General features: G+C 43.0%; 1 protein-coding gene across 11 annotated transcripts in view; it reads left to right on the top strand.

The window, feature by feature from the left end:
* The window catches only part of PTPRZ1 (protein tyrosine phosphatase receptor type Z1), a 572466-nt gene extending 568628 nt beyond the window's left edge, over positions 1–3838 (top strand). For all 11 annotated transcript variants that reach the window (XM_069229904.1, XM_069229910.1, XM_069229908.1 and 8 more), the window contains 2 exons: positions 116–251; positions 2961–3838. In XM_069229904.1, coding sequence (XP_069086005.1) covers positions 116–251; positions 2961–3101 — 277 coding nt within the window. In that variant the 3' untranslated portion in view covers positions 3102–3838. The remainder of the gene's footprint in view (positions 1–115; positions 252–2960) is intronic.
* The last annotated feature ends 11161 nt before the right edge of the window (positions 3839–14999 follow it).

Here is a 14999-nt window from a genome sequence, read left to right as displayed (position 1 = left end):
GCTCACACCTTGAGTTCTTTATATATCTTTAGATTTATCATTAAATTTCACATGTCCTTCTATGAGCCTAATCCTTTCAGAAGCATTATTTAGTAATTTGTTGTGTTCTTTCAAGGTTCGGTGGTGTGACGGCAGGAACCTTCTGCGCACTGACTACCCTCATGCACCAACTGGAAACTGAAAATTCTATGGATGTCTACCTGACGGCCAAAATGATTAATTTGATGAGACCAGGAGTCTTTACAGATGCTGTAAGTAAAAGACAAATGTTCAGTGAAGATAAGGGGTCAGAAAAATGCACATGTTGCTTGTAAACTTTACCAGCAGCATGCTTTGTAAAGGTTGAAAAGAGCTTTAAACATTTCAAGACTTTTCTCACAGAAGATTTTCCTCTCAAGGGTGAATGGAACATGTCAGAATAGGGGCAGATTCAAGAAAAGGAATAAATGGTATGTAGCTGGATATGGATCAGAATGGTTTAAGCAACATATGTTCAGATAGCTGGTGCATAGCACACATGCGTGTGCTGTTATTGAGTGCACCCACTCAAGAAGAAGTCATCAAATTATTGAAGAGGAGGCTTGGGGCTTATTAAAAGTGGACTGGTACTGCATCATCATGTAGTGTTCTTTAAAAATATGAGTTATCAGTTCTTTCAAAAAATGGTGCAGGGTTCAGATGGTCCTTATGGATATACGGATGCTGTTTGAGAAGTTCACAGATGGAGGTTTTTCTGCCTTGTGTTTGGCACACACCTTTGTCTCCACTCTCATGGTGCAGGTGTGGAGAAAGTTGCTGGAAATAGTGAGCACGTCATCCAGATCGCTGGGTTAGTGGATATGAGTATTTTGTAAATTATGCTGATTTTGAGATATTGAAGTTAGTGCAGCCTGGCAAAGGGAGCCCATTGATTTCCATATAAATGGGGGTGATGTGGGCAAGCATATTTTTCAGACCATGTTTGGGAAGCATAGTACTGTGAATTATGTCCTAAAATGGATCCAGTGTGAAATCTTAGAGGCCATCCAAATGTGAGAATATGTAGACTGAACAGAAGCTCTGAAATTGGTTTCACTTTCTTCAGCAGAGAGAGCTGGTACCTAACCAGTGTGTTCCTTGAGTGTCAAATCTACGTCCAGGGTGAATCCAAGTGACTTGACATTGAATTAAACTAACGGTCTGGAACCATATAAGTTCATGTCATTGAGCCAGGTTGCAGTTGCTTATTGTTCTTAGCAAATACCAGACATTATATATTGAAAGATTTGAACTTCATGTAGGTCTTGAGCATCCAGATCTGAATGAGGTGCAGGCAATGTTTGAGGTGTTTGAAGTCAGAGTGGAGCAGAATTCCAATACTTTGTGTCATCACTTATTGGTGTATTTTAAATCTATTATTGGTAAGAAGTGACCCAAGGAACTCTGTGTAAAGTCTGATAATGACGAGGGACAAGATTGAACCTTTGGGGACACATCACGTATTAGGGATCTTCTAGGACCTGAAGGCTCCCATGTGAATGGAATGGTGTCTTAAGCATAGGTATGAAGAGAACAATTGAAAGATGTTGCCAGTGAATCACACTCAAGACCTCAGATTATGGATGAAAGTGAAACAGTGCCTAAGGTATCTGAGATGCCCCACACTACCAAGAGGAAAATGTCATCAACATTTATGGAGAGGAGGGCATAATCTATGATGCGGAAGGTAGCTGTCTCCCCTACAGTGTGATCTTAAGACAGATAAGTAGTTTTGTTGGAGATGGTTGGCACTGATGTGACAGTGCAGTTGAGCATAGAATGCTTTGCTTATGGTCACGCTGATGAAGGGTAGGTGAGGGGTGGGTTGGGTTGGTAGTCAGGATGTAGTGTGAGTTTCTTCAAGAGTGGAACAAGATGAACTGTCTTGGGAACTTCTTGAAAGATACCTTGGTGACGAAATTGTTGATAATGGTCGGTATGAGTGATTAAGCTTCTCCCAAGAGAGGTTTGATGAAAGACAAGGGCAAGACATCGTCTTCTTGGGAGGTGGTTTTGAAGGAGTTTATGTTGACAGGAATCTGCAAGTAATAGGGCTTTGAAGGATGACCATTGTTGGATGCTATGAGAAGAGTTGGGGCTAAAAGGAGATGCAGGCTTGGTGTTGTTGAAACATCTGTATTTTTTCACTGAAGAAGAGGTTTCCAGCATTGCACTTGTCTGTGGAATGTGGGAGAGGAGGGTCATTTGGTGACTGTGACTTTAATTCCTAACATTTGTCTCCTTTCCCAGCCTTTTTTTATTTGTGCACCCCTAATTGTGCATTAGGTGGAATGTTGTGGGGGCCATGAGTGACTGGTGCTTTTTCTCTATAAATTACACGTTTGGAAGAGCATACTGGCAGAAAACTGCCTGAGGGTGGGCTTATCTTTGTTTTTCCATGCTGTGGCAGTAGGTGGACATCAAGACATGACACACTTTTTCTTCTCAGATTTGTTGATGCTAAACTTTGTCCAATTTTATAACTTCTTCAGATACTCTGAGTTCAAGGTGAATGCTTTTATTACTTGGCTTTAATTCACCTTCAATCAATATTTCAGATTGAATACAAGTACTATGAAGCAGCTATTTTGTGAATTGACTACACAAGCTGTATCCATAAAAATGAGCTTGCTTGTATCAACATTTCATCATCATCCTAGACAATGGAATTATACTTCATTTAGATTGGTTTAATTTATGTTTAGCTTATTTGGTTATCCTGAAAGTGGCTATTGCTCTGACACTTGCAGTCTGCTATATGACACCTATTTATTAAAAGAAGTTACAATATACTTATTATTATTATTTCTTATAGGACTGTATAAGCCCAGACATAATAAATGCTGGGACAAAGAAAAGAAAAACAATAATAGTCAAAGTCACTATAAATGCCGATCTTCATTGATGGATGAGGCTAACACACCCTTCTTGTTGATCCACAGGAGCAGTACCAGTTCCTGTATAAAGCAATGCTAAGTCTGGTGAGCACAAGGCAGGAAGAAGCCCATCCAACATCACTGGACAGCAATGGGATCACTCTACCAGATGGACACGCAGCTGAAAGTTTAGAATCTTTAGTTTAACCGAGTGAGGAGTACCCGGAGTTCAGTTTTCTCTTGTTCTTAAATTATGTGGATAATCTATCCAATCACTGTCATCTCCTCCATCCTTTTAGTAATGACTTTGTTGCATATTACGCCACTGCCTCATTTACACCATTAACAATGTGTGCCTTTTTTGAGGACTTCTTGTAATCCATGATACAACTGGGCTAACTTGATTGATATTACAGTGTTTCTTAGAGTACAACTGTGCTATGTTTTTTTCAGTATTAGTTTCCTATTGGCCAGGTTTTAACCTACAACTCATATTATTTATAGATGTCAAAAGGTTTCTCTATGATAAATATGCTTTTCGTGTCAGCTTCAATTGGACAATTTGTAGGGATTCTTGGGTTTGCTAGAAACATAACTGTTTATACGTAGAATGTAAATAAAATACTGTTCTTATAACATTAAACATTTCAAGACTTTGTTGGACACCTTAGGTAGTAAAAATTGGATACTGATTGTAAATAATGTAATGGTGATTCCATGGACCAAATTTATATTTATAATTGTAGATTTTTATATTTTACTACAGAGTCAGTTTTCTAGTTCAATGTTATGGCTTTCTTATAGTGATGTATTCAATTGTGTACTTCTACTTTCCATAAATTAGTTGTTGTAGTTATTCTGCATCCTAACATAATTTACTGTGTTTCAGCATGTTTGTACTCTTAACATTTTATGAAAAATAAAAAAAATGTTTGTTTAATAAAGTGCATTTCCACAGCCTAGTGTTATGTTGTCCAATATAACTGTAATGTAACTGTCATTGTACGTACCACCACAAAGACAAACATTTGGATGTCAGTGAAATAGTATAGCTGTTGAAAAACCAGCCATTGAGTTTGGCTGTATATGTCTCTGAACAAGGGTGGGAATACCTTAGACTTTAAAGATGCCTCTTCACCACAAGCATTGGTCCACTAAAATATCTACACCTGAAAGAAGGGTCTAAGCATTTTTCCACAGTGTCTATGTATTTTCAAACCTATAGTTTAAACCAACCTTTTGTACAGCCATTCACTGTGAAAAAACATAAAGGGCCATATCTATTGGAAAGTGGTACATTGCAGTAAGTCACCTTGCTTTGCTGCGTCACTGGGAAAGTGCAGGCATGTGCTGTATTTAAGGCATGCAGTGCATTCCTGTCCTTTCCTCCCTGTGCTGGTGGATAATGGGCTGCCTAACACCAACACAGGCACCCATGCACCATGGTGCAAGGATGCCTGCATTTCATGCAGGATTGGTTTTGTGCAGGGAGGGGCACCTTCCTGCACAGAAACAATCCTTAGAGGCATAATCCTCTAACTATGTGTGCTGCAGAATACAGCACACCTAGAAAGAGGAAGTAACAAGAAGAAATAACAATGTTTCTCCTCATTACGCCTCTCCTGGGGAGGCATATATGTTTGGCACATGCACAGGTTTACCAAGTTTGGTAAATCTGGGAATGTGTGTAAAACCATGGGAGTTGCATGGGAACAGCCACACAACGTCCACAAAATGCCTCCCTTGTGCAGAGTAATGCAACACAGCGATTTGCATTGCATTGCTCCAGACGTTTTGAAGTCTTTCAAAGCCAGGCAAAATGGCTTTGTGTGGCTTCAAAAACCTGACTTATAGGTTTGCATCATGCATGTACCATATTGCCTGGTGCAAGCGTGATGCAATGCTCCCATAAATTTGCCCGGAAGTAATGGATAAAGCTTTCATTCATATCCTACAGTTCAATACAATGTGAACAACTCATTATTACTCTAAGTAATGTCCAGCCCATAATTATGCCTGCTCTGTGCAATTAAAGAATAGGACCAACCATAAGTGAATTATTCTTGACTTCATCATTGAGTCTGCCAGATAGGTTCCCATCCCACAAGTAATGTTCTGGTTGTTCTGTGATACAATCTCCTATATTTTATCACTTCCAGTGGACTCCACACAACATTAGCTTAGCATCTGTAGTATTCATTGAGGTTCTGCCTCCACATCTCCTGAATCAACTCTATAGACTCACAAAAACCAGTTGCGTGATATTCTTAGAGTTCCACCTGAAATACCCATAAATAAACTCTATAAACCCTTGAGTTCCTCCTCCACCACTCCTGGGGGCCTCAGTAGACATCTATGTTTTTCAGCCTTCTCAGTGGTCTAGCCGTGTTCTCATACTGATCTCAATCCCAAGTAGAAAGTACACTTGATAGGGTTAGGTGTAGGTATGTGGAAAAGGCACTCTAATCCTTACAAATCTGTCTGCTTCATGTCATGCTAAATGCATCCACTGGTTCACTGCAGTAATTTTTTAGCACACCATCAGTCTTCACACATAGCACTAAGATTTGTCCGACACAGACTGATCAAAATGCCCATAATTGGCCAATCATGCACAACAAGTAAAGTAGACTCTTACTCTACTACCCAAAAAGGTTTCAGAGCCACAAATGGGGTAGGAAAGCTACTCATATCCTATAGTTCAATACAGTGTGAACGACTTATAATTACTCTGGGTAATGTCTAGCCTATAATTGTATCCTCTCTGTGCAATTAAAAACAGGACGAACAATAAGTACATTATTCTTGACTTCACCATTGAGTCTGCCAGATATCATGTTCCCCTCCCACAAGTAATGTTCTGGTTGTTCTATGATGCAATCATCTATATTTAACACTTTCCATGGACTCCATAGAACATTAGTTTAGTATCTGCAGTATTCATTGGGATTTCTCCTGCACATCTCCTAAATCAACTCTATACACTCAGTTAAACCAGCAATATGACATTCTTAGAGTTTAACCTGAAATACCTATGAATCGACTCCAGAGACCCCTACTTTGATGCATGTGGTACTGCCTATATTTTCTCTTTCACCACTCCTCCACTGATGCAACCACGGGTTCTCTGCAGCAAGTTGTTAGCACACCACCATTATTCACAGATAGCACCAAATATTGCTCTACACAGACTACTCAAAAGGCCCACACTGGTCAATCAAGTACAACAAGTAGAATAGATTCTTATCCTACCACTCAAGTATTTCAGGGCCACAAATGGGGTTGCAAACCTACTACTATCCTACAGTTCAATACAATGTACATTTCTGCATTCCAAAGGTTTTCAATGACCATACCACATTTCACTGATAAAAGCCATAGTCACTTCTAGGTTTTATACACCCACAAAATACAAAAGCATGCACATGCACACACATGTATGTATACATGTATCCTTTATTCATAGAGCAAGTTTGCCATCAAAAGTAAACAAACATAACAATAATACTTCACAACTTTTTAACATCTTAATACAGTCCTCTCTATACCTGAAAAGTACCCAGACAGAGTATTTACAAAAGGATATGCGTATTTACCTATGTCTTATATATTGCATATTATGGTCTTCAGAAAAGTTCATTCTGCTCAAATGTTTGTGGCATACTGGAATTCCCAAAATATGCTAGCCCACTGAAGGTTAGCTGGAACATGTCAATCCTGTTACATCAGAGGCTGTTCCTTGGCCAACTACAAAATAGGCTTTGTCATCAAAGAACCAAGGAAGAAGAAACTTTGGAAGGCCATAAAATACAGTTTGTTCTGGAAAGTGAAGCAAACTGCAATATCATGGGTACCTAAGAGTATGAAAAAGATGCCTAAGAAACCCATCCTAAGTCCATTAAAAGTAAATGTATTCCAATGGGGAGATAAGCAGCCTTACTTAATGAAATATAACTAATGAAGAAGAAATTCATGTTTTGCAAGGGGACGTACCAGGTCCCTGTTTTTTAATCAATGTCACAGCACAATTAATGTGTCTAATTGTGATGGCCTTCCATGTTGCAAAACATCACGCTAAACCAGGAAAGTAACCAAATTTGTTTTGAAGCTTGGGCAAATGAAAGTAAAAATAAATTACTTTCCATATAAATGAGCCTGTAAGACCAGTGGCACAGGTGCACAGAATGGTACCAATACATATAATGTAACGTAAATGAAATAAACTGTTTGCTGGAACAAGACATCATTGAACAAGCAACTGGCCTATTACCTTGGGTTTACCGAGTAGATGTGGTGCCTAAAAAGAATATAGATGATATCAAGATATGTGTTGACATAGGAATACCTAACACAGTGAATGAAAGAGAAATATTTCCAGAGTCACACTTGCATGGCATGTTAAGTAGTAGTAAGGGTAATGTGTTATTTTCAAGCTTCGACCAATGTAATGGATGCCACCCATTAGCAATAAATCAGCACTCAATGCATGTATCAGCATTCTCTACAGATTTGGGACTATTCAGGGCTAAATAATTGAACTTTGGGATATGTTAAGCTGCTGTAATGGTTAAAATAACAACAAAAACAGACTAGAAAATAACTGTATGAATAAAACTGATGATATCAAATGTTTTGGAAAGAATCAAGGAGAACATGACTATACTATGCAATAATGAAAGTATGTGAATGTCTAAGTAAAACTGGTGTCGTGTTAAATGCTAAGAAATGTGAATCTGCTAAACCAGAGTTAACATTTATGGCCACATTTTCTCTAAAGAACATTTGTAGCCAGATCAATTTAAAATATAATCTTTGACAAAATCGTCACATCCGAAAGTACCAGAGTTTCGTTCTATGGGCCCATGGTTTCAGGACATTGTTTGTAAGAATATGTTTATGTTACATATTATTAGTAATCAATTGTATATATTTATTTTAAAAGTAGAACAAATGAAGAAAAAAATACTATAGCACTGTTAATTTAATTTTGAATTAAATGGCTAATTAGTGTAAATATATTAAATTAAATTAAAATTATTTTTTTGAAGCTAAAAATAAAAACGAAATACCCATATAAAGTATTTTTTATCAGGCATTAATGAATATTGAAAGTAATGAACAGAATTAATTAAAAGTAGTTTATTGATATTCTGATAAAAAACAAGGTTACATTATTTTAAAAATTCAAAAAGGTTGTTAAAATATTTTACAATGAAATAATAAATATTTTATTTCGATATCTTTTGCAGCATTAACATATATTTATTTATATTTTGAACTATCTTAAGTAACTAATTTAATATAACCCTATTTCCTATGGGGTTATATTTTAAGTCTGTCTCCATTATATTTTTATTGGAGGGTGTTGCTCCATTTGTGGTTTGCCATGTGTGTTACTAGATTTACTGCTGTTTCATTTTGGCAGTAGTAACTTATGCTTCCAAATTTGGGTTCAACCCTTTTATCCAGAGAATGAAGATGTGTTGACTTTACACTTGGATTTTGTGAGTAGCCCAAATTAGTAAAGTTACTCAAAAGTGTAAGAATAAATTACAAGTGTAAGTTATCTTTGTGAAAAGCCACGCATATATTTAAATCAATATATATATATTTTTCTTCTAGAAAATAGGTGGAGGTGAGATATGATATTGTTAATGTGTTCCCTGTATCGAAACAGTATACAGAAATGTGGGTAAGGAATGAATGTTTGGTTGTGGTTTTTAAAGCAGTTAAATGCTGGGGGAACGACTGATCTATGTTGTGCTCTAATCCTGAATAAATGACAATCAGCTCCTTCATCATATCAATAAGCCTGATGATTGTGCGTGTAACCCCCAAACGGCCCCTGAAGTTACACCCCTGATAGTGGGCCCCTTAAAACTGACATAACACCATAAACTGGATCAACTGTCTGACTGAAACATTTTCAAAATATTTAACCCTCTGCATCCAGCCCACCATTACACAAAGGTAATGAGTATTGTCATAGTAAAAGCAGGAGAGAATGCAAACCATAACCACCTCTTCATTCTATTGTGTTTATATAAAAAATAAGGAAACAGGTACAGACAGCCATGTTGTCCCAGGATGTGGGCTTGAAACAAGAAGTCAAAATCGAAGGCCATGCCAAGATTTTTCTTACCTGCTTGGACCTTGTGTTGATTAGGGCCAAAAGTCGAGGAAATTGCATTACGCTCGAAAATCAGGACCTATGTATTTTCTCCATTCATTTTCAAGACGTCAGCATTTATCCAACCATGGATGGCAGTTTTTTTGTTTTACAGCAGACCAATGAAATAAGAGGAAGCATGCTCTACACCCAGCAGAAGCTGAGTGTTATCTGCATATGGCAACACTTTAAAACCAGAGACGAGGCCTGGATGAGGAAGATGGCAGATACGTTTTTCTAAGGCTTTTCAAAAAGGCCGCACAATGGCTTCTACTGGTATCTCCAAAATGAAAAGGAAACAGTGGAGTGACACATTAAAAAGCTGAATAATTTGTGAGACAGCGTTTGAGTCACAATAAGACCTGAAGCCAGAGGCACACACAGCGACGGGCTTTCCCATTCCCAGTGCTGACTTTCAAAGCCTGTGACAGCTGCAGAAGTCACAGGCATAGGCTGTAGCATAGTCGCGGATTAAGCAGTTGCCTGCAAAAAGGAGTGACCAGAAAGACAGCAACATAACACATGAGAAGGGATTGAAACACACCCTTTGGGGATCCGAATTCATTCAAGTGCATAAAGGCAGCTACCTGAAGCAAAATATGTGTGGCTAAGACATGGTGGCGTATAATACAACTAAGGAGCACAGCAGATAAATGTATAGTGCATTAGAAAGGTCTATAAATTGGGATGCTGGCAATTGTCAGCTGACTTATATCGACCTGCATAATGATGACCTTTGTGAACACATAAAACAACAGTGTGATATAAACTATGAGGACCTAGAATCTTTCTCTGTGCAGCGTATAGTCATTACCGAAGTGGAAACAAAGGAATTCTCACAAAACACTGCTAATTTGCAATAAGTAAGCAAATGCAAAAAAAATTTTAGGAAACAAATGATTTGATGGGATGCTTCCCAAGAGAATTGGCCAAGACAAAACTGACAGTAATGCACTCTCAGATTAAATGGTTTAGAAATAGTCAAGAAGGTCAAACAGTGGCAACCTTTGACCCTGCTTCTGCAGACAGGTCGCTCCCCGCTCCACCTTCCGCGCCACCTCCATCGTGTTTCCTTGCTGCTGTTTTGCTTTTCCTGCCGCTGCGTCCCCTGCGGCCCCTCCCGCCTCCCCCCTCCTTCTCACCGTTCCTTCCTGATCCACTTTTCCCGCCGCTGCGCCCCTTGTGGCCCCTCCCACCTCCCCCCTCCTTCTCACCGTTCCTTCCTGATCCACCTTTCCCACCACTGCATACCCTGCGGCCCCTCCTGCCTCCCCCCTCATTCTCACCGTTCCTTCCTGATCCACTTTCCCCGTCGCTGTGCCCCCTGCGGCCCCACCCCCCAGCCCTCTCATTCGCCAGGCCCTCCCACCTCCCAGCTGCCACTCCCACCCCCCTCCTCTTATGGTAGCCCCGGCGCAGTAACAGGGAGCAACCTCTTACCCTGCTCCTGCAGGCAGGTCGCTCCCCGCTCCGCCTTCCGCGTTCCATCCCGTTTCCTTTGCTGCTGACTTTTTTCCCGCCGCTGTGTCCCCTGCGTCCCCTCCCGCCTCCCCCCTCCTTCTCGCCGTTTCCTTTTCTGCTGCCTTTTTTCCCGCTGCTGCATCCCCTGCGGCCCCTCCCCCCTCCTTCTCACCGTTTCCTTTTCTGCTGCCTTTTTTCCCGCCGCTGCCTCCTCTGCGGCCCCTCCCTGCAGCCCTCTCATTCGCCAGGCCCTCCCGCCTCCCAGCTGCCACTCCCACCCCCCTCCTCTTATGGCAGCCACGGCACGCCAAAGGCAAGACCGGCTGCGCCGTCAGCACCTGAACCGGGCCCAGCGCCAGAACCCCTGGCCCCAGCAACAGCCACCCCGTCAGCATTCGCTATAACGCCAACACCCTCCGCGCACTCAACACCAGCCGAGACACCACCTGCTTCCAGGCCTCTCCAAAGAGCACGCACGGACCCTTCTCCTGCCACAACTACAGCTTCACCTGCAACAGAGCCCACATACCTCCTAGGATCAAGACCAACCACCTCCCTTGCATACTCCTCAACACCCGCTCAGCACGCAAGCACGCCATCAAAGTCTGGGACCTGCTCGACTCCACCTCCCCGGACTTGGCCTTACTAACCGAAACTTGGTGGAACGACTCCTCAGCACCCGACATCGCCATAGCCATCCCGAACGGATACAAAGTCGCGCGCTGAGACCGCACCAACAGAACCGGAGGAGGCATTGCCATAGTCCACAAAGCCACCCTCGAAGTCAAAACCACCCTGTACGACTCCTTCAGCCCTGCTGAACTCCTTCACTTGCAAGTCCGCACCGACGCCAACACCGCGCTCAGAGGAACACTCATCTATAGACACCCAGGACCCAGGGCACCTTTCTGCAACGCCATCGCCAACCTGGCCAGCACCCACGCACTCGCCTCCACAGACTACTTCCTCCTCGGGGACCTGAACTTCTACCTCGAAAACAACAATGACACCAACTCCACCACCCTGACCGAAAACCTCGCCAACCTCGGCTTCACACAGCTTGTCAACACACCCACCCACACAGCCGGTCACACCCTTGACCCCATCTTCTCTACAAGCAACCACGTCACCTTCAACCATACCACCAAACTCTACTGGACCGACCACCACTGCATCCACTTCACCTTCAAGAAACAGACAGAACACCACCACACCGAACAACCACCTCGCCGTCATTGGGGCAAAGTCACTGAATTTCAACTAACCACCGCCTTTGCCCAGAAACTGCCCGCAAACCCCACCGACCCTGACATCGCGGCACACAACCTCAAGCTATGGATCAACGACTGCGTCGACCGCCTTGCTCCACTCAGAAAACCCTCCAACAACCACATCAACAGAAGAGCCACCTGGTTCACCGACGACCTCCAAACCTCCAAACGCCACTGCCGAAAACTCAAGCAAATATGGCTACTCGAACGCACTCCAGACAACCACACGGCACTCAAGGATGCCACACGCGAACACCACCAACTCATCAGGCTAGAAAAAAGATCCTCCTTAAAAACCCGCCTAGAAAAAACAACGCCCATGACTGCAAAGAACTTTTCAGCATTATAAAAGAACTCTCCAACCCAGACGCCACCGTCAACGACATCACCCCCTCCCAAGAACTATGCGACGCCCTAGCAACCGCCTTCCACCAAAAAATCACGGACATCCACAACAGCTTCAACTTCCCTCACACTCCGGACGCTCCTACCCCACCCACCACGAACTTCACCCGCTCCAGCCAACTGACCGCCTGGACCAACATCAGCAACGACAAAACCCTCAAGACCATGAACTCCATCCACTCCGGATCACCATCAGACCCCTGCCCCCACCACATCTTCAACAAAGCAGACACAGCCATCGCACCACACCTATGGAAAGCCATCAACATCTCCTTCGAAACTGCAAGATTCCCGGAAAGCTGGAAACACGCCGAAATCAATGTCCTTCTCAAGAAACCAAAGGTGGACCCCAAGAACCTGAAAAACTTCCGGCCCATCTCTCTTCTCCCTTTCCCGGCGAAGGTCATCGAGAAAATCGTAAACACTCAGCTCACTTTGTACCTCGAAGACAACAACATCCTCGACCCCTCCCAGTCCGGCTTCAGACGCAACCACAGCACCGAATCAGCCCTCATTCTCCTAGACCTATCAGCCACCTTTGACACCGACTGTCACCACACCCTAAAATCCCGCCTCCATGCAGCAGGAATCCAGGACCAGGCCCTCGAAAGGACCGCAGCCTTCCTCGCCGGCAGAACCCAAAGAGTCCGCCTTCTCCCGTACCAATCCAAAGCCTTCAACATCATCTGCGGCGTACCCCAGGGCTCATCCCTCAGCCCGACGCTGTTCAACATCTACATGGCCCCCCTCGCACAAGTGGCCCGTCAGCACAACCTCCACATCATCTCCTACGCCGACGACACCCAGCTCATCCACTCCCTCACCAAGGACCCGCACACTGCCAAAACCAACCTCCACAAGGGACTAAAAGCCATCGCCGATTGGATGGGAGACAGCCGGCTAAAACTAAACTCGGAGAAAACAGAGGTCCTCTTCCTTGGACGCTCCCCCTCCGCCTGGGACAACTCATGGTGGCCGTCCACGCTGGGTCCTCCACCAACACCCACTGACAGCGCACAAAACCTCGGCTTCACCCTCGACTCCTCACTCTCCATGTCAAAACAGGTCAGCGCCATCTCCTCCTCCTGCTCCAACACCCTCCACATGCTTCGCAGAGTCTACAAATGGATCCCAACAGAAACAAGAAAAACAGTAACCCAGGCCCTCGTCAGCAGCAGACTCGACTACGGCTACGTCCTCTACACCGGCATCTCATCCAAACTCCTCCAACGCATCCAAAACGCCTCCGCCCGACTCATCCTCAACATCCCTCGCCACTGCCACATCACCCCCCACCTAAGAGACCTTCACTGGCTTCCCGTCAACAAGAGGATCACCTTCAAGCTCCACACCCACGCACACAAGGCACTCCACAACACCAGACCATCATACCTGAACAGCAGACTCAGCTTCTACACCCCCACTCGGCATCTCCGCTCCACTAACCTCACCCTCGCCTCCATCCCCCGCATCCAACGCAAATCTTCCGGCGGCAGATCATTCTCGTACCTCGCCGCCAAGACCTGGAACACCCTCCCTCCGGGTCTACAACAGACCCAAGACTTTCTTTCCTTCAGAAAACTCAAGACCTGGCTCTTCGAGCAGTAGCAGCACCCTCCCCCCTACTCCCCCCCCCAGCATCTTGAAACCCTCACGGGTATGTAGCGCGCTTTACAAATTGATTGATCAAGGATCATGGAAATTACAATTTAAAAAAAGGAAACCAAAGACATAGGTGGTTTTATGCAAAGCTTAACTTGGGAAACCAGGCAAAGCCACAACCAGCAAGTGTAGTATTAGTGTCTGGTGAAAGGACCGTCACAAGATGCTCATAAAATAGTAAGCAGAAGTTTATTCTCCAAGTCCAAAGTAAGAAACCCACGGTCAGAGCTACTACTTCAGCGAGGAGCCAGGGGCAGCTGACTCTCACTTAGCAACAGATCCAAAGTTCTCAAGAACCAGAACACATGGGTGTCCGATCATTAAAGTAACATGTGACAGCTTAGCAAATGACATAGCATGCAATGAACACTACAGCATTTCCCCCCATAAAACATTATGCAGAATCATACCAGTGGTCTAGAAATTCTCTTAGAGGTTGTTGGTTCCTGTAAATGGTTGAAAGGTGAGTTACCCTGTGCAATCACATTTTCAACATTGTTATGCTGGCCATCGTGCTTACCGATTTGTGTAGGCATGTCAACATCTTTGTTAGCTTGAGCTTCATAAAAGATAGAATCTTCATTAACGCCTTTACGAGAATTTTCTAGGCTTTTGACTTGAGAGTTAGTAATGGGTACTAATTTACTTTTGTTCCACCAACCCTTACCTTGTAACAATATAGCATTCTTTCCTACACGTTCAATTTTGAAGGGAAGAGTAAAGACAAATTCGCCTTTTTCACTTTGAAAGGTTTCTTTATGAGAAAACGAATTGCCCACAATGAACTTTCTATCAGAAGCATTTTTGGAAATGTCATAATATTGTTTTGCTTGTTTCATTTGTACTCTTTTTTCTAAAACCACATGTTTTCATTTATTAAAAGACTAAGGCCCGTATTTATACTTTTTTAGCGCCGCATTTACGTATTTTTTTTACGCAAATGCGGCGCAAACGTACAAAATACAATTGTATTTTGTAAATTTGCGCCACTTTTGCGCTCAAAAGCGGCGCAAATGCGGCACTAAAAAAGTATAAATATGGGGCTAAATCTTATTTTTAAACTGATCATTCAGCCAACTAGGAATAATCTTAGATCTACACTTTCTCCCTCTTAATAATTCAAATGGTGTAAAACCT

The sequence above is a fragment of the Pleurodeles waltl genome, chromosome 4_1 (assembly GCF_031143425.1).
Source record: "Pleurodeles waltl isolate 20211129_DDA chromosome 4_1, aPleWal1.hap1.20221129, whole genome shotgun sequence".
Taxonomy (NCBI): Eukaryota; Metazoa; Chordata; class Amphibia; order Caudata; family Salamandridae; genus Pleurodeles; species Pleurodeles waltl.
The sequence above is the reverse complement of the archived record's forward strand: the minus strand, read 5'-3'. Positions and strand labels throughout refer to the sequence as shown.